The 23,893-nt window shown below is 52.2% G+C and overlaps 1 protein-coding gene across 2 annotated transcripts in view; it reads right to left on the reverse strand.

Moving 5' to 3' along the window:
- The window catches only part of CFAP77 (cilia and flagella associated protein 77), a 115,496-nt gene that overhangs the window by 42,343 nt on the left and 49,260 nt on the right, over positions 1-23,893 (reverse strand). For both annotated transcript variants that reach the window (XM_045563688.1, XM_045563689.1), the window contains exons 2-3: positions 8,804-8,903; positions 8,116-8,344 (exon numbers count right to left, since the gene is read on the reverse strand). In XM_045563688.1, the coding sequence (XP_045419644.1) occupies positions 8,116-8,344; positions 8,804-8,903 (329 nt within the window). The remainder of the gene's footprint in view (positions 1-8,115; positions 8,345-8,803; positions 8,904-23,893) is intronic.

The following is a 23,893-nucleotide window of genomic DNA, read 5'->3' on the forward strand; positions in this document are numbered from 1 at the left end:
TCTTGTCGTGTCCTTTGTACACAGTGCTCTCCCTCCCCTGTTCCACCCGCCACCCCGATGCCCCGCTCTGGACACTTTCCTGTTTATGAAACTTCCCTTTAATACACGATGCCTGAATTTTTTTAACTTGATGCTCCAAGTACGACCTGTGCAGCAGGAAAGAGCAGGGAAGTCAACTCGCTTGTTCTGAACTTGCTGCCTCTGTTAATGCAGCCGAGGAGCACATTCGCTCTTCGAGGCCTCATCACTGCACTGCTGGTTCGTAACAGCAGCCGGGGAGTGGGGGAACGGCGGAGTCTGTGAGGCGACACAGGAATGTCTGGCTTTACCATCTCCTCCCTGGCTCTCAAGTGCCCTCTTCACTTTCTCTTTTTAAAGTTTTTTTTGTGACAGTATCACTTGCCAATGTCTCTTTACTTCCACTAACTTTGTTTCAAAGTTGTGGGGTTTTTTTGTTTTTTTTTTTTTTAATTTGTGCTCAGACCTTACGGATGAAAGTCTCAAAGTCTTAAAGGGCCCCAGAGCATGTTTCTCCCCAGCCCACGACGGGCCAGGCATTGGATTAGACTCTGATGACACAGAGATGGACAACACTGGCATTGTCCCTGTGCTGGGGGACCTGAGTGTCCAGTGAAGACTGGCATAAAACAGAGGGTATTAACTACAGGTGCGGTCGGTGCCGCGGAGCAGCCCACGCCGGGGCGGGGAAGGCTGGGCTGGGGAAGGCTCCGAGGCCCCGGGCTCTGCGAGGCCCACACGCGCCCCCCTGTGGTCAGCCGGGCCTCACTCAGCCCGACGTCAGGACACCCATACACCGTCTTGGTCTTGCCCTGCAGAAACCGTCTCGGATCCCTGGGACAGCTGCCCAGGAAGGGGCTTATTATTATTTTATAGGAGTTTGGGTGGATGGCTCGGGTTTTTTGGCCATAGAAGCAGAATAATCCAGGGTGATTGATGGGCCCATTGTAAATTTGTAAAATAAATCAGCTTGGCAGAGAGATTCAAAAAACCTGTCAGGCAGCAAACATTTTTTTAACAGCCTGTAAAATTTTCTCCACCCTTCACATTTGTCAACGTCAGGCTGATGATGCATCTGATGGCACCGCCAGCGCTGCAATCAGAGGGGCGGGCTGGCCACACTTCCCACTTATGTTTCTTATTTGTCCCGGTCTGAACACTTTCAGACCAGGACCGAGGACCACACCAGGCTAACTGGCGGACGAGCTAAGGGTCCTACTGAAGTTGCATGTGGCTACTGGCTTTATGTATGGATCCCAATGTGCCATTTGTTCACGCATTCATTCAGCAAACATTTACCGATGGCCTCTTGGGCAAAGGCACTGTGGCCAGCACCACAGATACCAAGTGAGCAAAAGCAGCCCTGGATGAAGGGCCTGGCTGCCCCATTGAGGAGTTTCAGTTTATCTGCAAGTGGGCACTGCTGAAGGTGAAGGTGAAGGAGGGAAGCTCAGGGGGCTCTTTTGATGTGTTCAAATGAAGTTTTAAAGCTTCAAGAAAAGTCCAGACAGGACAGCCTTATACACTATCCTGTCTCAACCCCCCTCATTTGCAGGAAAACAGGAGTAGCATCTCCACCTGTGTCACCTGCACCCCTGTGTTGGTTAGGGTGGCAGATCAGACCTGCGGTCACTGTCATAGGTGTTTAGGCCACACTAATCCTCCCCTCACTGCAGGGCAGCCATGGGCAAATGACTTCACCTCTCAGACCCTCTGTCTCCTCTTCTGTAACATGGAGATATAAGAGTTTCAACCTCATACTCACTAAGCTGTTCAGAGCTATTTAATGAGGATGCAACTGAGGTGCTGGCACAACGTCTGACCTGTGACAGTAACAATAACACATCGTTGCCATTATTAGTTCAAGGTGGGGTCGACCCACCTTTCATGTGGCCCAGGTCAGACAGATGCGCAGGGGCTGTTTGCTCATGGACTGAGTGATGGATCCTCCCGCTAGCATTCTTGTCTTGAGTGTGGCGCCAGGCTCCCAAGCAGGGTGGTGGCAGAGCCTGGACGCCCAGCATCCCCCAGGAGCACCAGCTGCTGCTGCCTCTCCTCCCCTCCCCGCCACCCCTGACTCAGCACCATTGACAAGGCTGCACCAATTAGGAGCAGTAACAATTAAGATGTGCTGAGGGCATGTGAACATTTGCAAACACTGATTAAAATACATCAATAATTAAGCACTCCTTTAATAGTTACATTTCTGGCCTCCAGACATATCTGTTTCTGGACCCTGGGTCACAGCATGCTTTGAGATCTGCGTTATGGCCTTACACGCTGGTAATGAGAATTTGAAATTCTTCCCTGACTTGAATTCCGAGATTTGACAGAGAAATGGCAGGGAGAGGATGCCCGGGCTCTTTCCAGCTGCCTGATCCTAGCGATGTGGTCTCCAAAGCCAGCCAGACCGAGTAGAAACCCAGGCTCTGCTGCCTCGGGGAGGGTCCTTACCCTTCCTTTCCCTGCCTGTGGAGCGTGCAGAGTGATACCTGCCTCTCGGGAAGGCTGCATGGATTAGCAGGCACATGTGCAAAATGCCGGCCGCATTTAAGCTCGAGTCGCGGCAGCTTTTGTTAGTAGCAGCCCCTCCTGTTGCCGGAGGACGCACAGAGGCCGTGGTTAGCGGAGGGCTCAAGGCCGTCAGTCCACAGCAGCAGGTCCAAATCCAGGGCAACCCGGACCAGGCCCGAAACAAAGATGAGAGGAGTCAGGCCGGTGGGGCTGGGACAACAGAAGAGCATGGATTCTGTCCCTAAGGGACGCTGCCCGTCAGCCCTGGCCCTTGGAGCCAGGCCAAGTGCACACTCAGCTGCCCAGGCAAGAGAAGCAGGAAATCTGGGTGTTTATATGAAATCTTCTGACTTTTTAGAAAATATGGTGACTCCTTCAACCTTTTTTCTTTTTGTCAAATTACCGCACAGGCCAATCACCTCTGTGGATTGGCCTGGCCACGGCCCCCGCTCTCCCGGTAACTGTGGAGTCTCTACTTTCCTTTGAGCCACGGAGGCTCGCAGATTGAAACGCGCCTTTCCGATTTAGTGATGGTCTGTGACAAATTGGCGTAGATTGGGAACCACATAGGCTAACTGGAAAGGAAGTAATTGAAAAATCCCAAATTCGGATTTGAATCCCATCTGGTATTGAGAGACTGAGTGGGCAGGAGGCTAGAGGTGCGTGGAGAGGAGGGGGCGCACCCCTTGCAAAGCTAGAGACCGAGGGCTAGATGTGGTCGGAATTCTAACCCTCAAGGCAGTAACGACCCCTGTGTTCCGTCCTAGCTTAGAGTGAGTGTTCAGGGGTTAGTCTGAGGCGGGACTTTAGGTTTTAGGACTCACATCTGTAGTTGTGAGTAAACAGCACTGGTTTGTTTCTTTATTTGTTTATTGGACCAAATCGCCCCAACAACTCGTCAGTGGTAATAGGATTTGGTTTTTTAACATGCTTTTAAAGTAAAGAAATAAATACAATGGAGGCTTGTAAAAGGTGATCAGTAGAGAATGGGCCTTGGCCCCATAACTTTAAAGTAATAGCCCCATTAGGGAGGGGCGATGGTGTTTTAACCGTTCCTCCTTATTTATGCCGTAAGGTGGGAGGGTTTTTCCAGGCAGGTTGGGCATCTCCGTAAAAGCTTTTCCAGCAGCCATTTAACCTCCATTTACGAAGAAATAAAGCGAAATTGATGCTGATTTGGGCCTGCTTTGGGGGATATTTCTGTTCCATAAAAGCCCTTTTGCCTGCAATTTGCTGAGCTGCCCTGTCACATTGGAAAGGGCTGCTGCTGATAAAGACAAAGCTTTATGGCCACGATATTTGCTGCTAACAGCAACCTAATGCAGCATTTTCATTTTTGTGCAATTAATGTTAATGTCTGCTACGAAAATTGTCATTAAATACCATTTTAAAATCCATTCAATTTGCATATGCAAAGCCCATTTACCATCACAGAAGATAGAGCGGGCACTTCATCACGTCCTTCCCCTGAATTGCGGCCACTCGGTTTTAGAGCAATTTAAGATTTTGTATTGAAAGCTGGATGGTGATGGATGTCTTTTCCGAGCCCAGCTGACTCAAGCGATAAATGGAAAACCTTAGCCTGGGGACCAGAAACTGTGGGTGTTCACATAGCACCTCAGACCCAAGGGGGCAGGACACAGAGCACAGAGCACTGGATAAGGAGTCTGCCAGCCTGACTCTAGACCTGGCTTGGTTAACAACTTGCTGTGTGACCTTGGGAAGTTCTCTTCACCTCTCTGAACTTCCTTCTGTTTTCTTCTATTTTAAATAAGGACTTCAAACCAGGTGATTGCTGATGTCCTGTACGGTTTATTATTTTCTGTTTTTAAATATAAGCACACTAGGTTGGGAATCCAGGCCCAGCCTTGCCATGATAAAGTTGTATGAACTTAGGGAGGTCAATTAACCTCTCCCTGCCTCAACTGGGTAGTAATCCTGCCCACCTGCCCGGGGTTTGATTGACAATGAAAACAAATCAGTGTGAAGCTTTGCAGAGAAGCCGGGAGACAGAGCACATCCTGAGAATCACAGAATGCTGTGATGAGTGTGTGTTACTGGTGGAACCCCCTTTCACGACGACGAGGAAGTGGGAGCCCTGGGGACTATGATGTGGAGAGTTGGGGACAAAACTGGGACTGGCACCCAGGCCGACTCTGGCCCAATACTCTTCCCCGACACCACACTGTCTTTGAGACACTTGGTCACCAGCATGGACTGCTCTAATGATGTACTGCCCGGCATAGAGTCCCTGTCCCTCTCTGCCCCCGACAGTCTGCAGGAGCAAGGCTACGGAGCTGCACAAGAAGAGCCCAATGAGCTGGTGAAAATCACGGGGACACCTTGGAGGGACCCACTTGAGGGTGGTTTCAGAGGTGGGGAAAGTATGGTGTGCAGGTGATTAGTTAATCCAGCCGGAGGTGGCTTTCCAGTGTGTCTCCACTGTCACCTTCCAGGTTTTAAGGTGAATAGAAATGCATTTCTGGCGAAAGATGCGCCTAATATTTGCAGCCATGGGAGGTGGGAGAGAGGGGGTGCTGAGCTGAACCTCACAGCATGAGTAGGCGAGGCCCACGCGTGAGAGGCCGTGCAAAAGTACGGCCGCACACCCCGTGGGGAATAGCATGGCGGGTCCTCAAAAGTTAAACATGGAATTACCATGCAATCCAGCAATTCCACTTCTGTTTATAGACCCAAAAGAACTAAAAGCAGGGACTCAAACAGGCATGTGTACACCCATGTTCCCAGCAGCACTTTTCACAATAGCCAAAAGGTAGAAACCACACAATGTCCATCAGCGGATGAGTGGGCAAAGAGAACGTGGTTTACTGAGCCTTAAGAAGGAATGGAATTCTGATACATGCCACAACATGGATGAACCCTGAGGACGTTATGGTAAATGAAATAAGCCAGACACAAAAGGGCAAATATTGTATGAGTCCACTTACATGAGCTACCTAGACTAGTCGAATTCATAGAAACAGAAAGTGGAATGATGTTTACCAAGACCTGGGGGAAGGGGCAGGAGGCGTTAGGTTTAATGGGGACAGAGGTTCAGTTCAGGAAGATGAAAAAGTTCTGTGGATGGATGGGGGTGACAGTTGCACGACAATGGGAATGTAATTATTCCCACTGAACTGGACACTTAAAACGGTAAATACGTGTATTTTAACACAATAAAAAAATTAGAAAAAATAAAGAGTAAAGAAGGAACCACCCCCAAATAAAGAAGTATGTTGGCATAGCCCAAGGAAGGCACCTGGTCCAGGAACGGCAGGAGGGAGGTTGGAAGGACAGGCTGGGGATGGAACGTCAGTGGGCTTGACTGAGGGCTGAGCAGGTCGCTGCCGCCACACAGGTGGGCTGAGACATGGGCCTTGTCAGTCACTGGTGGGACGTGGAGGCCCAGGCCGCTGGCTGGCGTCTGGGAGCAGCCGCTTCTATTTGTCTGCTCATTGCAATGACACATATCAGTACCTGCGGTAGTAAGGATAAGCTTGTGCCCGATGCAGAGAGGGTTAGGGAGCCCCGTGCAGGGGACATTGCTGTTTCTGCCTGCTGGGCATCTGTCCCCTCCTGGAAACAGCCCTGATTGTACGTCTATTCCACCACCAGCCCGTACAGATCCTGGGGACCCAATTCACCCCCTACTCCAGGGAGGGGCATGTGACTTGGCCTGGCCAATCAGAGGGCTTCAGATTCTCCTGGCCTGGGCAATTGGCTCAGAGGCAGACATGTGACTCAGTCTGGCCAATCGGGGTACTCCATAAGCCCTAGTCACAGGCGTGGGCGTATGACCCACGCTGGACCAAAGGCCTTGATCTCAAGGCTTTTGTCGTCCCGACCCCTTAGCACTGGGCCCACTAAGAGAACAGGAGGTAGGAATGGAACCACTACCGGCCATTTTGTCAGGTGAGCAGGAAGCTTGTCAGAGAATGGAGCCAAAACCAAGAAGCACAGCCAGGACAGAGGACGCTGCCTGGCTGCCTGGATCCAGCTATGCCTGAAGCTCCACCCCTGGGCTCTTCAATGTTGAGAGCCAATAAATTCTCCTTAGAGAAAATCAATGCAGTTTGAGTTGAGTATTGATTATATGCAACTGCATTCTCCTTTTATAGAATGTCAAGCGTGCCAGGGTTGGGACATGGGTCACATGTCTGACCCTGAACCAACCACTGTGACCAGCGTTTATGAAACACACTGATGGGCCAGGCCTGGGCCACATGTCTGCCTCTGAGCCAATCGCTGAGGCCAGGGGAATCTAGACCCCAGGGCGGGCCAGGCCTGATCATGTTCCCCTCCCTGGAGTCAGGGGTGAACTCGGTCCCAGGATCTACGTGGGCTGATGGTGGAAAAGATGTTCGATCAGGACTCTGTTTCCAAAAGGAGGGGATCCAATGCCCAGTGGGCAAAACCAGCCAAGAGGATAAAGTCCCTGACTGTGGAGCTGTTACCGGTGTCTGTGTGGGGAACAGCACAATTTAATCTGTGCATCAGAGAGAGAACTCCTCAGCAATGTGCCAGGCTGCTCGGGAAGGGCCAGTTCTGGAAGCAGGGAGAGCAGTTAGCAGGTGCCTGCAGAGGTGCAGGCAGAAGGAGACGGGCATTGACTGGATGGGGCGCATGGGCTGCAAGTCCTTTCCTGTGGGCCATGCCCCCGTCTCTCCGCCTTTCTGTTTGGACTGTGGGTCCTCATTGGCATTAGGGAGCTGACCTAAGCCCCAGGCTGGTTGTGCCCTTGCGGTAAAGCCCATAGTGTTGATAGTGCTGAGGATGTGGGACCACCGGGATGTGTGTACAAACTCATCTCATCTGTGGCGCTGGTGGGGCCACAGAGCAGTAACGTCTCAGGGGGAACGCAGGGCCTTTCTGGGGTGCCACGTACATATCTTTACATGAGTGGTAATGACATGAGCATTTCCAGTTGTAAAATTTCATCAAGCTGGACACTTCATGATTTGTGCTTTTTGCTGTGTATAAGTCAAACCTTAACATAAATTTTTAAAAATTTCATAGCTCTTGGTCTACAGTTCACATTATATCATTTCAACAATAATAGCAGCTAATATTTATTGAGTGCTTGCTATGTCCCAGGCCCTATGCTGAGGTTTTCATATGCGTTCTGTCGCTGAAACCTCTCAGCAATACTATTATTATCCCCATTCTACAGATGCAGAAACTGAGGCAAAGATCCCACAGTTAGTCACAGCCAGAGTCCAGGTTTGAACCCAGGCTCCAGAACCTCTCTAGCGGCCTCACAGGGATGGTGCCGTGCTGGGGTAACCTGGCAGGCTCTCCCCTTCCTCGCCCAGATTATTAACCCCCCTGAGAGCAGAAACAGCTCTTAATAAATGTTTGTTGATTGAGGGAAAGTGGGTGGCCTGTGCCCAGCCTTACAGTATATACTGATGCCGGGCAAGAACCCAGCCTGGCTGGATTCAGGGTGTGGCCACAGAAGTCACACAAGAGAGAGTCTTTGGAGGGCGAGGACAGGGAGCCTCAGAGGATGGTCCGCTCCCCTGACACCCTCTGACATTGTTCCCTGATTCAACCAGCACCCACACCCACCTTGAGCCACCTTACCGTGCCGGGATCCCAAATGTCATGTCTGGAGGGAGGGAGGGTGGTTCCTTCTTCACGCGCCGGTCATCCTGGTCACTGATGCGGATGTCATTGACCTGACAGTAGAGGAAGTTCTCGCGGGCAGTCACCAGGCCAGCCTTCACGGCACCGCGGTTCATCGCGATGTAATTCCGGGTCAGCTTGTGGGAGCAGGTGGGCTGCTGCTTAAACACGTTCCAGTGTCCGATGGCTGAGGGCAGGGAGAGACAGGACCGTGAGGCGGCTGTCAGTCTGGGAGTACAGCTCCGTGTGGTGTCTGACCGAGAAGAAGCAGGGGGACATAGGCCCCTTACTTTCCCATTAACCTGAGACCACGGGGGACAGCCCTGCCTGGCTCCCAGAAAGGGAGTGGTCAGGGTCCCCAGGGACTGCAGAGGGTACCCGAACACCTTTCTGGAGCTGGGCCAGCTTTGGGCCGTCACAGTTGCTCCTGAGCCTGTTCTGGGCTCGCAGTCCGACACGGAAGGCCTGCCCCGCGTGGTCCTCCCCGTCTCGGCCGCGCCCTGGGCTTCACCACAGGCTGCCCAGACTTGCGGCCTCCTGGGTCTTTCTCTGGCACCTGCCAAGCCCCCCAGGTCAGGAGCTCTGTGGAGAGGAGTGCGCCTCCCGCCCGCCCCTCACCCCTGTGCTCCACAGCACACCCGCTCACCTTCGGGGACCCCTCCGTCCAGCCCCCGGACGTAGAGCCCGTAGCTGAAGTCGATGCCAGGCAGGCTGCAGCTCCTTTCCCGGGGCTTGCCGAGCTCGGCCTGTGGGGCAGGGAGAGAGACAGGTGAGGGTGGCGTCCCAGGCCCACATGCTACGACATGGTCCAGCGGCAGGGCAGCACCGACGCCGGCTTTGCCTTCAGGACCGCGAGGGTGCGGACAGCAGAGCCCTCCCGGAGAGGCGTGCGGGCTGCGGCCGGGGTGAGGACACAGCAGAAGCCGACTGGCGGCTCGCGCTCAGGGGCGAGTGAGGACGGCAGACACGGAGGCCTCCGTGGCCACAGCTGTACGCTGGCGGGGAGGGGGCAGCACAGTCCCTGAGCTGGGCAGCTGTGTCTGGGGCGGAGCCTACCCCTGCCGTGCTCAAGCTGGAAATGACCAGTCCAGGACCCATCTGGAGGCCACCGTCGAGGGAGGGGGACATCTTTCCTGCCTAACACCTCACTCCCACCAGGCACGGATCAAACCATTCTCACGAAGAAGTCGTGTCCTCACATCCTCACCTTAGGGCAGGGACACAGTTACCCCCTCAGCACCTGGACAGCTGTTCTCACTCTCTGGGTCTCTAGTGAACTCCTTGACCCCCAGAAGGGGTTTGTATGAACAAAATTACTCTATTATCAACCACATTAGTCCCCCCATTTTATAGATGTGGAAACTGAGGCCTAGAGAGGCAGCACTGTCATTCACGCGGGGGTGGGCAGGTGCGTCGGAGCCGGGGCTGGGGTCTCTCTAGAACAGTAGCTCCCGGGGGCAGAGGCTTTGCGGAGCTTAGGACATCATCATCACCTTCCTCGTCCCTGAGCGCTCACTAAGATCTCAGTTCTCTCATTCAGTCTGCGCAGCCGCCAGGTGAGGCGGCCCCTCCACCTGCAGCTGCTCTCGGGGCAGGTGCGGTGCACACGGCTCGTGTCGGGCCTGCAGAGGAACCCAGGCTGGCTGCGAGCTCAGTGGACGCCAACGAGCCCCAGATTCCCTGGCCCCCTGGTGCCCGCAGGCCCGTGGACGGTGCTGGGGGTGGTGTGGCTGCTCCTCCGCTGCCCACAGGCCACAGGCCAAGGGCTCGAGGTCGCAGGGTGCTCTGTCTCCCAGGCTCTCCCCACGCTCTGGCCTCACTTTATCTCCTCTGTGTCCCCACCTCTCTGGTGCCTGCAGGTTGGGTGCGTAGAGGTAGGTAGGTGGTCAGGGACCGCCCGCAACAGCTCGTCACTGCCTTTGCAATAAACCCGTCCCTCGGGCTGGAAGTGCAGGCCCTGCCCCTTCCGTTCCCGCCCAGCCCTGCCGCTTTGCCCCACCCCACCCCACGTGGCCCCGCTGCTGAGGCAGCCCAGCCCACGTACCCATCATCCTCCTCATCCAGGCCTTTCCTCTGGGCCTCCCTCTGCCCCTGCTGGGCCTTACTTTTGAAACCGTGTCTCTGCGGGAAGCTCTCTGGAGCCCTTGGGCTTGCCGTGCCTGTCCCTCCTCTGAGCACCAGTAACTCACTCTCTGTTCCGTTCACTGGGGCTTAAAACTTAAGTCACCTTCTCAATTTCCGTGAATACCAGCTGCTGGGCCACCCTGCCTAGATCATAAATTCTGAGACAGCCAGACCCCTGGCTTCTAGTACCTCCTTTTTCCTGTTGGCACATAGCAGGTGCGCAACAAATGCCTGATATTAAAAACCTCTTCCTCTGGGAATCCTTCCCAGATTGGCATCAGTCCAGGCAGGCCTCCATGTTATACGGTGGCACCACAGCGCCCCGAGCCCACCATCACGACACTTTCAAAATTACACAGTTGTGCCTGCTGTAGTGTGGATGGACCTTGACAACATGGTGCTGAGACACCAGACACACAGGGCCACATACTGCATGATTCCATTCTCGTGAAACGTCCAGAGTAGGCAAATCCAGAGACAGAAAGTGGATCCATGGTTGCGAGGGCTGGGGGTGGGTGGAGGGCAGAGATGGAGGGATTGTGGGGGTGATGGCCTGGCTAAGGGGTGTCGTGAGGGTGACGAAATGTTCTAAAATTGGTTGTGGAGATGCTTGTACAATTCTGTGAATATTGTAAAAGCCATTGAATTTCATACTTTAAATGGGTGAATTGTATGGTATATGAATTATATCTCAAATAAAGCTGTCGGAAAGTTTCAACGTGGTGTAATTAAGTCATTAGTTGTATGACAATCAGTTTAATGTCTGCCTTCCCCCAGGAGACTGTGTGCACCATAGAGGCAGGAATCCAATCTTTACTTTTTAAGGTTAGTTTTTTAAAAATAGACTTTATATTTTACAACAGTTTTAGGTTCACAGCAAAACTGAGCAGAAAGCATGGAGGTTTCCTATATACCCAATCGGTCTTTATTCTCATCCCTCCTTTCCCAGGGTCCTGCATAGAATAGATGCTAGTAAATAGGGGTAGAATGAATGAATGAATGAATGAAATACCTATGTCTTAGTCAGCTTGGGCTGCCATAACAAATTATCATAGACTGGGTGGCTATAAATATTTATTTCTCACAGTTCTGGAGGCTGGGAAGTCCAAGATACAGGCACCGACAGATCTGGTGTCTGGTGAGGGCTGACTTCCTAGTTTGCAGACAGCCGCCTTCTCATTGTGTTCTTGCACGGCGGGGAACAGAGAGTGAGTGAGCCAGCTGTCTTCCTCTTCTTATAAGGGCGCACATTCCATCCTGAGGGCTCCACCTTCCTGACCTAACCACCTCCCCAAAATCCCACTCCTAGTATCGTCTTATTGGGGGTTAGGGTTTTAACACATGAATTTTGGGGGAACACAAACATGCAGTCCATATGGCCTACTTTGAGACTATTGGTTGTTTTCTACGCAGTAACTGATCATTTTTCTCCCTATTCTTTCACATCTCAAGTCCCAGACCCCCCTCCCTCAAGAGCAATGGAGTTTTGAGTTCCACGTGGGCAAATCTATTGGGTGGTTTATTTTGAATTCCTTCCACACCATTCACTCTGAGTTGCAGGCAAAGCTCTAGCCTCTCTTTTGTTTATGAAAATGATCCAATCTCTCCAGTGATTGCCGGGGAAGTTAATTAAAATGTGACTTCTCCGGGAGAAGCCCCGCCTCCCTCAGGGCAGGTGCAGGTGGGCAGAGTTCCAGCTGGCTGGGGGACGACAGACAGACTCAGGAGCTTGCTGCCACCCTTAGGCAGGGGGCGAGAGAGCAGGCGGGTGCCTCAATCTGTGCTTTTAGCATGGTTGCCTGGGAGTCAACAACTGCTGAAACACATGGAAGCCTTAGGCTGCAAAATATCATCCCAATGGGAGCTTTTCTCATACTTTCATTACACAAGTATTTATTTTGTACCTACTCTGCTGGGAGTTCTAAGGTGAACAAATCAGACATACAGCCCCTGCTCATATGAAATTTACTGTCTTGCAAAATGGATAGTTAAGTAATAACAGTCAAGCATACCAGGAGGTTTGAAGAGGGAAGGATAGAGTGTTCCTAGCTCTAAAAATCTGTGAGTCCACAAAGACAGAAAAGATATTTGCAGTACATTTTTCTGACAAAGGACTCATCCATCATATATAAAGAGCTGCTACAAATCAATAAGAAAATGGTGGACAATCCTATAGAAAAAAATGAGAAAAGACTTGAACAGGTACTGCATTAAGAGGCTGTCCAAGTGGCCAAGACCCATATGTCAAGGTGTTCATCCTCTAGGAAATGCAAAATAAAAACTCAACGTTATTGGTGAGGATGTGGAGCTACTGGAACACTCATGTACTTGCTGGGAGTGAAAAGTGGTTTAACCACTGCGGAAAACTATTTGGCAGTATCTGTTAGAGCTAAACACACGCCTACTCTATAACCCAACAATTCCTTCCTGGACACCCAACCGAAATGAATGTGTATGCCCACCCAAAAACCTGTCAAAGAATGGGCAAAGCAGCTCAATTCGTGGTAGCCAAATACCAGAAACAATGCAAATGACTATCAGGTGGATAAGAAAGTTGTGACATATTCATATCACAGAATATTCTACAGCAGTGATCCTCAATCAGGGGTGGTATTGTCCCCTAGAGGTCATTTTGGCCATGTCTGGATATATTTTTGGTTACAACTTAGGAGGTGGGTACTACCCTCTCCCTAGAGAGTAGAGACCAAGAATGCTGCTAAAACATCCTACAATGCACAAGACAGCCCCACCACACATTCGACAGACAGCAATCTGTCCCCAAATGCCAACAGCACCCACAGAGATTGAGAAGCCCTGAGAATGAAAGAACAATACTATGGGCGGCACACGCATGGTCCCCACACGAAGTATGGAGGGAAAGCGGCCAGACGCATGAGCTACGTACGGCTCCACACGGATGAGATCAAACACGAGCACAACTAATCTCGTTTCAAAGGTCAGGAGCACAGGACCCTGCGCAGGGGCAGTGACTGAAGGCAGCACAAAGGGGCTTCCGGTGCCTGACCTGACGCGGGTGCCCTATGCACTGTGCTGTCCTGCCTGCCACCCTCCCTCAGGCTCCATGCGTGTGGGACCGTGGCCGCCTGGCACTCTCTATGTTCACGCGGGAGACCCAGTTTCATTCGGGGAGTATGTAAGCACAGGCACCAGATGAACCACAGCAACAACAATAAAAATGATTTTTTTACCTCAAAGTGTTCTCCGGACTGGGTGTCTGAGACTGGCAGTCCCATCCTGAGCCCCCTGAGAATGTGGTGTTGGATTTCTCCTCTCCTTGGACTTTTCCAGACTGGAGTGTTGCCTGGTGGGATGAAGAACTTCCCAAGAATTTGGCCGAGAAGCAGATTCAGCTGCTCAGAGAAGCACCACCTACTCCATAGCCTTCCACCCTGGCGACCAGGCTTCCTTCCTTCTGGGGCAGGTTACACCAAAGTGTCAGAGAAGGCTGCCAGTAGGAAACCCGAGGGGCCCGTGGGCCTGTCTCAGCTGCAGCTTGAGACCACCTACAGAGCTTTGCGCGGAGTACTATCTGTGAATCAGCACAGCGAAGCACAGCAAAGCTGTGGAGTCCTGCGTCATCTTCCCTCTGTTCCACCTGTCCCCAAATACCTTCCAGGCCTGAGAGTACACTGCTTGCAACTCAGTGCTTTAGGTTCGGGTGTGGCGTGTCTCTGGGGGAGCAGCACACCCACCCACAACCAGCTCATTTGCTGAGTGAAACAGGCTCACTGGACAGCCCCCTGCCCCCCGCCCTGCCAGGCACCTCTTGGCCAGCACCACTGACCACAGCACCTGTAATCATGGCCTCCGCGTGCCTGGCTCCCTTGTTACTGCCAATGCCCCAAACAATTCCGCAAAGTGGTGTCGCTACCGTCCCAGGCGAGGAAACAGAGGCCTAGAGGGCTTGAGCACCTTGTTTGCTCAAAGCTGCACGCAGGTAATTGGGGATTTGAGCCACATCTGACTCCACATGGTCTTTACTGCCTCTTAATTACTGGTTTAGCACTTACCATAGACGGCCTATTCATTGTCTTTCATGTGCACAGGTCTTGTCTATACAGGTGAGGTTTTGCTCATACAGAACTTCTTCTCATTCTCTGCGGCACACACAGTGGTACCCAGGGGAACCCCAGGTAAAGTCCACCATTTCCTCAGTCCCTAACCTTTTTGGCACCAGGGACCAGTTTCACGGAAGACAATTTTTCCAAGGATGAGGGGTGGGGGGCATGGGGAGGCAGAGCTCAGGCGGTGATGCGAGAGACGGGGAGCGGCTGTAAACACAGAGGCAGCCTTGCTGGCCCACCCGCCACTCTCCTCCTGCTGTGCGCCCTCCCTGCCCCCCAAGTTTCATGCAAGACAATTTTTCCACGGATGGGGGTGGTGGGTGGCAGTGGATCTGTGTGGCCTGGTCCCTAAACAGGCTGCGGCCCGGTACCAGTCTGTGTCCTGGGGCTTGGGGTCCGCGGCAGTATTTGATGTGTACACCGGGGGTTATGGGAAGAACTGTTGCTTCAGAAAACATTACAGTGAGTCCTCACTTCACATTATCAATCGGTTCCTGGAAACCACAACTTTAAGCAAAGCGATGTATGAGAAACCAGTTTTACCATAGGTTAATTGACATAAAAAAGTGTTACGTTCCTATGGCATAGCTCTGACCACAAAAACATCACTAAAGTCCTAAATAAAGACCAAAACGCGGGGGATGGCCACACTTATAGTTTGACTCAGGCGGTGCAAAGGCAATTTATGTGACCAAAGCGTTTGGACCCCCCTTAATATTCTTTTTTTTTTTTTTTTTTTGAGACAGAGTCTCACTCTGTTGCCCGGACTAGAGTGAGTGCCGTGGCGTCAGCCTGGCTCACAGCAACCTCAAACTCCTGGGCTCAAGCGATCCTACTGCCTCAGCCTCCCGAGTAGCTGGGACTACAGGCATGCGCCACCATGCCCAGCTACCCCTTAATATTCTGATGTAGTTTTAAAAAAGACCAAAACACTCCCAGCATTAAACGTTGAAATAAATGTAAGTAAGGTGAGTAAAAGCCAGTGAGGTAATTACTAACTTGCTCATTCCAGGTCAGGGTCTCGGGGGGCCACAGCCTCCTGGCAACTCAGGGTGCCAGGCGGGGACCGGTCCTGGACAGGACACCATGCCATCGCAGGGCGCACTGACACCCCCACACTCACACTGGGACCATGTGGACACGCCAGTTCACCTGTGCACACCTCTGGGACGCGGCAGGAACTGGAGCACCCGGAGAAAACCCACACAGGCTGGCGAGAACGCGCAAACTCCGCAGACGGCGGCCCCAGCCGGGAACCAATTTTTTCTTCTCATCCACGTTATAACAGTGTTGAGCAAAACGACGTTATCTGAGGACCTGCTGCACAGGACTGAAGTGCCACGGATACAGGACAGCTGAGTCTGTCTGGGCTGGGGAAGGGTGTTCGGGAAAGGAAGACACAGATCTCGAATTGGCATTTTGGCGAGCGCCAACCTGAGGGAGATTCCAGGGGCAGCCTGCGAGGGCGGCAGCCCCCGGCGCGCCAGGCGTGGGAGGGCTCAGCACCGGCCCTCGGCCTCCGTCCCCAGCTTGTCCAGTGGGGCCTTCTAGAAAAGCTGCCTGACAGAGGGGGCGCAGGTCTCTGGGCACGTCGCGGGGCTGCATGAAGGTGGCTAAGGACTGACAGGCGCTCAGAGGTGCTCCTGACACTTGCAGGTTTGACAGACGTCTGAGGTCAGCTGCCAGTGAAACGCAAGGCAGCGTGAGGCTGCTGGTCACCTGCCTTTCCCCGCTGCTATGGTTTGAATGTTTTTGTCCCATCCAGAGTTCCTGTCGAAACTGCATCCCGATGCAACGGTATTGAGTGGTGTGGCCTCTGGGCGGTGTTTAGTCATAGGGCTCTGCCCTTACAAGAGGGCTAGGTGGAGGGAGCTCACTCCTTTCTGCCCCTTCCGTCCCTTCTGCCACATAGCCTGTGTCCTCTCTTGAGGACACAGCAACTAGGAGCCATTTTCAACGCAGAGACTAGGCTCTCACCAGACACTGAACCTCCTGGCACCTTGATCTTGGGCAGCCTCCAGAACTATGAGAAATAAATGCCTGGTCTTTATAAATTACCCAGCCTCAGGTGTTTTGTTATAGCAACACAAACAGACTAAGACACGTGGCAGCCTCACTCTGATGTCTGTGAGACTGAAGAGACTCAGCTTTCATCAGTTTCCCGGGTCCCTAGGCAGTCTGCCCCCTAGCCTGGGACAGGAGGAGAGATGGCCACTAGCAGAGGCAAAAGGAGGTTCCCAGGTCTCAGGCTGGAATGTGCAAAGGTCCTGGGGCAGATGGCACAGACTGGCTGTTGGGTTCCGTGGAGGCTGAGAGCACGCTCCCCGCACAAATGAGAGACCCTCCCACTTTACAGATGGGAAAACTGAAGCTTAAAGAGGTTCACACTTGTCCAAAGCTCCCCAGGTACTCAATGGAAGAGCTAGGGTTGTACTCACCTCTCTTGGACATCACACCTTTGTGCTTAACCCCCCGCAGCCCCTCAGCTCTCACAACAACCCTGGAAGGGAGGCCTTGTGATCCCCTCTGGATGGATGGGGAAATCGAGGCTGAGAAGGGGAGGGGCCCTTGTATCCTTTCAGACCTCAAAATACTCACATTTCTCACTTCTTATGGCTGAATTCTTCCCACACCTCGTGCAAAATCCGCAAGGCCTTTCAAGAGACACACCTTAGTTTTGCACGATGGGGAATTGTGAAATATTGGAAGCTATTTATACAGGGCCCACTAGCAGGAATCCCTTGTCAACAAGGAGTTAGAATCAAGAGGCAAACGTGGGAGAAAAATCCCAGCTCCGAGTCTGGCCACCCCGCCCTCTTCAGCTGCCTTCAGACTGTGCCTTTTTCCGAGTTTCCTCCGTCACAAAGTGGCTTGGCTGGAATGCAGCTCTGGGTGACAGCTGTCCCCATCAGCAGACAGCTTCATTAAACCTCATTAAGATGTCATCCCTCTCTGCCTTATTTCCCATCTCTGAGCTCTAATTAAAACCATCTCTCTCCCTGTCCCGAGGGTCCTGGGATTCTCCAGCTACTCCTGCGATATCGGCTCCCTCCACTCCCCAGTGCAGAGGACCAGGCCCTGGAAACCCACACCGGGGCTCGGCCGGGCAGGCGGCCCCAGGCCTGAAGCCCCCTCGGAGCAGCCAGTCACCAGTGTGAACTGCGCGGCTTGCCAGAGGCAGGTACAGGTGGTGTTCCTCGCGGGCTGCTGCCTTGATCTGAAGTTACCTGGGACCCATGAGCGAAGGTCCCCAGCCCTGGAGCTGCACCGAGGTCCACTGTTATGGGACAACTTCTTCAAAACAAGTAACCCAGGCTTGCAACTAATCACTGCCTGCCCAATATACTTTTTCTTCTTAACTAGCCCTCATTTCCCACAGAAGAGGTGAAAACGGGTGAAATTAGCTGGCTTTGTGCAGAGGTGGCCCAAACCGGATCTCACTCTGGACAAAGGGGCCAGTGATCATTTTCAAAATGGCAGGTTTTCTACCAGGGAGCCCAATGCCGGGGTTTTAGACCTACTGTAGACACTCATTCCATCACGAGCAGGGCCCTCGCAGGAATCAATCACTCCCCACTTCCTGGCAGCCACATATAGCGTAGCTCATTAACCCTCTAGCCCTGCGTCTATACTACATGGATGTTTGTTCGACAGTTGCAAAGCCTGCACTCACTTTCCTGCATTCTATTAAAGCGTAGTTATGTGAGATCCCACAGTTATTGCCCGGCAGTTATTAAATAAATATCTGTACATGGCTACACCCCGCATGCAGATGCACACACATACATTGTGCTCACGAGGGGTAGTTCATTATTGTAAAACAACTTAAGAGCCTCGAATGAAAAGCACAATATAAATGCAAATTGTGATCATTATTAGCATAGAGGAAATTTATTTATTTCCATAATGAGAACCTCAGATAAACAATCATGTAAAATAAGGTGCATTATGCATCAAAGGACTCAGGCATCATCTCAGAAGCCCGGATTCTTTGAACCATGTGCATTGTGTGAGTGGCAGTTGAACATTGCATAATGATGCTAAAAAGCCACACGTGAGAAGGCCACATCCACATATGATCAAAGGCGTATAAAATAATGCCAAGTGAAAAAAAAAACACAGCAGGATTCAAATTTTTACATATACCACTGTTACGACCATGGTAAAAAAATGCATTGAAAAAAATACTGCAAGGAAGCAGCAGCATAACCTCGATGTGTGCGAGTGCGTAGTTAGAGACAGGGCTCTTTTGGGGGGTATTGAGGTTTTGCTTTTATAATTTAAAAAGCCAAAATGCAGAGCTAATTTATATGTTTCTGTTTTACATATTAAAAAGGCTCTTCTATGTCATTGCAACAGCTCTGCTAGAGTTTATAATGGGACCGAGGTCACTGCTGATGGGTTGGGGGCTCAGGGAGGGGAATTTGGTGGCCAACATGTGAATTATGTCACAGAACTGAGCTGGAGTCCCAGCTCTGCCACTTCCTGCGTGACCCTGGGCAAGTCACTACCTGGTCTGGTCTTCCCTTTCCTCACCTGCAAGACCTCAGGAGGCCGCGTGTAGTGTTGCCTGGTATCCGGCCCGGGAGGCCTGCGCGGTAAACAGTGGCTGCCATGGCTGCTGTCCTCGTCGTCAGCATTGCCACGCAGCTCTCCAGCTCAGGTCCAAGGGGAGCTCCGGGCCATGGGGACTCCTCTCCAGGCACCGTGCGCCTGCCCAGCCACCCCATCCAGCCTTGTCTGGTTCTCACGGCCCGGAGCTGCCTGCGTTTTGCCGCCTGCCCGGTGTCCCCACTCCGCGGGCAGCCGGCCTCCCTTCCTGTGCCCGAGCTGCTCCCGCGGCTGATGTACGGCCCTCGCCGCGTGAGGCGGTCACGGTGACAGGGCCCCGGCGTCCCCTCCCCTCCCCCTCGACAGCTTGAAATCAGGTCCTTCATTTGCATTTACATGATCTCGCTGTGCGGCTTATGAGACCGAGAGATTTATTTGCTACTTAGCTTGACGTTTGATTTCGCTCGGAGACGGCGGCGAGCGCCCGCGCGCGGAAGCCTCGCTCTGCGCCCGCGGCCTCGGGGGGCCGGTAACTCAAGGCAGGTTTAGGTGGATGGGGGCAAACGCGGCGTTTTGAAAAAAAAGGCAAATGTGAGAGGTTGGAAGGAACTAATACAGTGATCTGGATTGTTTTCTGAAAACAGCAACAAAAACTGGCTAGATGTCGTCTGAGATTATGAGCAGGCCCAAGTCATTCTTAAGAGGCAGCTCATTGTCGTGGGGAACGAACTCCCAGAAACTTTTCCTCCTGGGCGAAATCAGAAGCTCCTACAAGGGCTGGCGCATCTGATCAGAGAGGCGGTGAGTGTGGACACCTGCTTACAGCGCGCTGGGATCCGGATTAACACGGGTCCTGCCTGTTACACCTGTGTGCTCTGACCTGGCTGTCAAGCTACCTGGACCCCAGGTTCCTCGTCTGTCACATGGGGGGAAACACCCCCTCTTAGGTCTGTGGCCAAGATGAGCACAGCGCCTTGGTGGACATGGAGTAAGTGCTCAAAAAACGGGCTGTTATGGGGACAACAGGCCATTTTCTGAAGAGACAGAGGGATAAAGCTACCCACACCCACGGAGAGAAATCACTCGGGGCAGTACTGTGCAGTCCAGTGTCACTTAGCTGATTTGTGGGTACCCACTGAGCGGGGTTGAATTCCAGCCACCTGGGCCAGCCCCTGTTGTTCACAGCTGGGACGATCTCAGGGAGGGCAGACTCGTTTTCATAGCAGTCTGAGCCTGGCATCATTTGGAGCAGAAAGCTGCTGCCAGCCTATACCCTGTCCCCTTCCAATGCAAACAGAAATCGTTTGGCACATTATCTGGGTGTGACAGTTTAGCGATTAAGAACCTGAGCTTGGGCCCAGACCTCCTGAGTTGGAGCTCGGGCTTCTCTGCTCTGCGTGACCTTGAGCAAGTGACTTAACCTCCACCTCTCAGTTGCCTCAGCTACAGAATAGGCGTAACGAGGGCACCCAGCTCACAGGGTTGTAGGAGCATTTCAAATGGGGGTAATATTCTTAACAGAAGGCTTGGAAGGTTCTTAATAAAAAGTAGTCATACTAGTAGTGGTCACTGTTGGACTCTCCACTATTTTGCATTAGCAGCAATTCTGTCTCCATTTGTATGAACAGAGAACTAGCTATAAAATTAAAACATTTGTTTGATGGTTAAAGATAAAATTACCATGTGGACCCAGTAGTTCCATGCCTAGTTATATGCTCAAAGGAAATGAAAACAGGTGTTCAAACTAATACACGCACATGCATGTTCACAGCCAAAAGAGGGAAACCACCAAAATACCCTGATGAATGAATAAACAAAATGTGGTTCATCCATATAATGGAATATTATTCAGCCCCGAAAAGGAATGCAGTACTGATACACCATACAACGTGGATGGACCCTGGAAACATTATGCTAAGGGAAAGAAGCCAGACAGACACAAAAGGCCACATATTGTAGGAATCTATTTAGAATGTCCAGAACAGGTAAATACAAAGACAGGAAGCAGATGGGTGGTGGCCTACGTCTAGAGGGAGGGGCGTGAGGAGTGACTGCTCATGGGTACGGGCTTCCTTTTGGGGTGATAACAATGTCTTGGAACTAGACAGAGGTGCTGGTTGTGAATATAGTAAATGCCACAAACTGCATACTTAAAAATAGTTGATGATTAATTTTATGTGAATTTTATCTCAATGAAAAGAAAAATTAGTATGTCCACAGTATGGATTTTCCATGCTTCTTGTGCAAGAGACTTAGGAAACTCTTCTCTCTGAAGGATGGGAGGATGAGAGAGGAAAGGCGTGCAAGTAAAGGGACCACGGTGTCACAGCAGGACGGCGTGCTTTGGCAACATGGCTGTGATGACAAGATCCGGACGAGCGGTGCAGGTGAGGCGCGGAGGGTGCCCAGCACGCAGTAGGTGTGCAGAAGTGGGGAGGGCGCAACCTTCGCCCGTCCTCTCCAGTGTGACACTGTTCTAGTGAAAGGAAGAAACACTGTTGAGCCTACTTTGATGTGGCATCCGACTGGGAACGGAGTAAGTTTCTGCACCGCGGAGGAGTCCTAAACGGGACAAGAGGTCCTGCCTCTGAGGCGGGGCTGACAGCACAAGAAACAAATGCTGTGTTTGCTGCTCAGGTGGTCAGTTCAGCTGCCAAGGGTCAAAGCCAGCTGACCCCAGAGGGAGCAGATTTAAGAAAGAGGCTCCCTATGAAAAGAAAAAAAAGAAAGAAAGAAGGGCAGAAAAGGAAAAAGCAGAGAATGATCTATGTACTTTTCAAAACTTAAAACAGAAATCAAAGGAAAACTGAACTGTTTTAAGTTTTGACAGCTGCAGGGATCATTCTGTTTGGTTACTCTATTTATGTTTTCATTTTCTTTATGGATTCATTGAAAATCGCATCATGTAATACGGAAGAAAAATGTTCAGTGTTCCACCCCCCATAAACCCTTGTTCCTTCCTGAGAACAGATGAAAACGCCCGCTCCAGTGACTTTTGTTTTGATGTATATTTCATAATATCTTATTGATTGTAAGTTTTATTTCCATGTCAATAAAAAGCGGTATCGTAATAAATGAGAAGGAGTTTAACACAAAATGGCAGCTGACCTGTTACCATAGCAGGTGGCAGAGGCAGAGGAAGAAGCTGGGGTCTCGAGGGGAGAGGGACGGTGGCTGCCGATTTCAGGGCCAAGCGGGGAGGCTGGAGCACAGGGTCCTCCCACCCCCTCCTCTTGGCAGCGTCTGGAGCTGTTTTATGACGGGTCTGGGTTGACATCCTGCAGAAGGTGACAGGAGGACCTAAGCAATGCTTCTCCTCTGGCAGGATGGATAATAATCTGGTTGGGGAGGGAGCAATGAGGGGAGTGAGTTCAAGGATTTGAGGGCTAATCAAGGAAAAAAAACATGAATACACAACAAGCGTTACTGGGCGGTGCTCAGACAGGGTTGCAGGACACAGACGTCTCTCATGGCGTGAGACAGTCCAGAGGTTACAGTGAGGGGACCGCTCCCCAGAAAGGAGGGCAAGGGAGCTTGGAGGAGAGGGGCTTATGTGCCTGGCAGCACGGTAGAGAGTCTCTGGGCCTGAGACCCCGCAAATGCAACAGCAGCTTGAGGTCTCAAGATCACAAGGCTCTGTCCTATCCATGGCCAACAGACACTGGTGCAGCTTTGTGGGGTATGCGAACCAGGCAGGTCCTAAATGGCTAAAATTCTGCGTGTCTGGGATATTTATAAAACAACTAGATGTGAGTTTGGTGCCAGTGGGCTTTTGGGCTAACAGTTTTCAGCCTGCCGTGAAGATATAAACAACCCAGGGCCAAGGTGCGGTGGCTGTCTTTGGCTCATTTACATAACAGGGAGCCCCTGGCACCACAAGGGGAGGCACCTCCGCCCACAGCTCTGGCCTCGTCTCACGCCCTCGCCCTGGCGTTCAATCTCCACTTCCAGCCAGTGGCTTCTTTCAGTTCCTGGAACTTCCCACGTGAAGTCTGTGTTCAGTCCCCTGCCCCACCTCATTGGCTCCTGGGCCCCCCACCTCCTAGCTTAAACATCACCTCCTTGGGGAGCCCCCAGACTCTGCCCCAGTCAGAAACCCCAGCCACATGGTCGCACATGTTCTTCTCCCTGGACCCGCGTCACTGGATGAATCCATCATCCGGGTGGTGTTTCTGCCCCGTCTCGCTCAGAGGCACATCAGCTGCGTGAGCACAGGGCAGGTCTCTCATTCACTGTGGTGTCCCCAGGGCCTGGCACACAGTAGGTCTCCAACACACACTTCTGGAATGCTCACATGACTGAGTGTCAGAGCGTGGTGCACCCGGACTGATGCTCTGGCAGCTCGTGGAAGAAGCACTCCTTCCAGGCCTGGGCCATCTGGGGCAGGTCTTCTAGAATAGGGTCTGGAATCTGCTCCCAAATTCTCCAGGGAGTTGGGCCAAGAGGGCAAAGGGTGGGAAAGTTCTGTCCTGCCCTGTGTGGGCCCCACAAAGTTGGAGTTTCTGGCCCCAGTGGGAGCAGCAGAACCAGAGAGTTTCCTACCTTGTGACTATGATAGGTGGGCAGGATCCAGAAGGGGAGGGAGGTTGGTGACTAATGGGGAGGGCAGTCCAGGAGGGCAGCCGAGAGGAGGCTCCCTCACCTCTCTGGCCTCCGTGTTCCCATCTCCAAAATGGGAGGGCTGGTTGATCTCTAGGGCCCCTTCTGGGCGCTGCCCTTTCCCTTCCTGAGCACGTGTCAATCCACGTCATCCAGATCCACTTCGTCGGCTCCTGCTGTTCAGGAAGGCAGAGCAGCGTGGTGGGAGAGAAAGCAGCCTGCTCTGGGCTCCAGTGACAACTCTCCCGCTTGCAAGCTGCGTGGCTTTGGGCGAGGTCCTCCCCACGCTGAGCCTGTCTCTAGACACCACGCAATTCACAGGCTTGGTGTCAGGTGAGCACATGCAATGGCCCTCGCACAGCAGGCTACACTAAATC

This window comes from Lemur catta, chromosome 10, assembly GCF_020740605.2.
Source record: "Lemur catta isolate mLemCat1 chromosome 10, mLemCat1.pri, whole genome shotgun sequence".
Taxonomy (NCBI): domain Eukaryota; kingdom Metazoa; phylum Chordata; class Mammalia; order Primates; family Lemuridae; genus Lemur; species Lemur catta.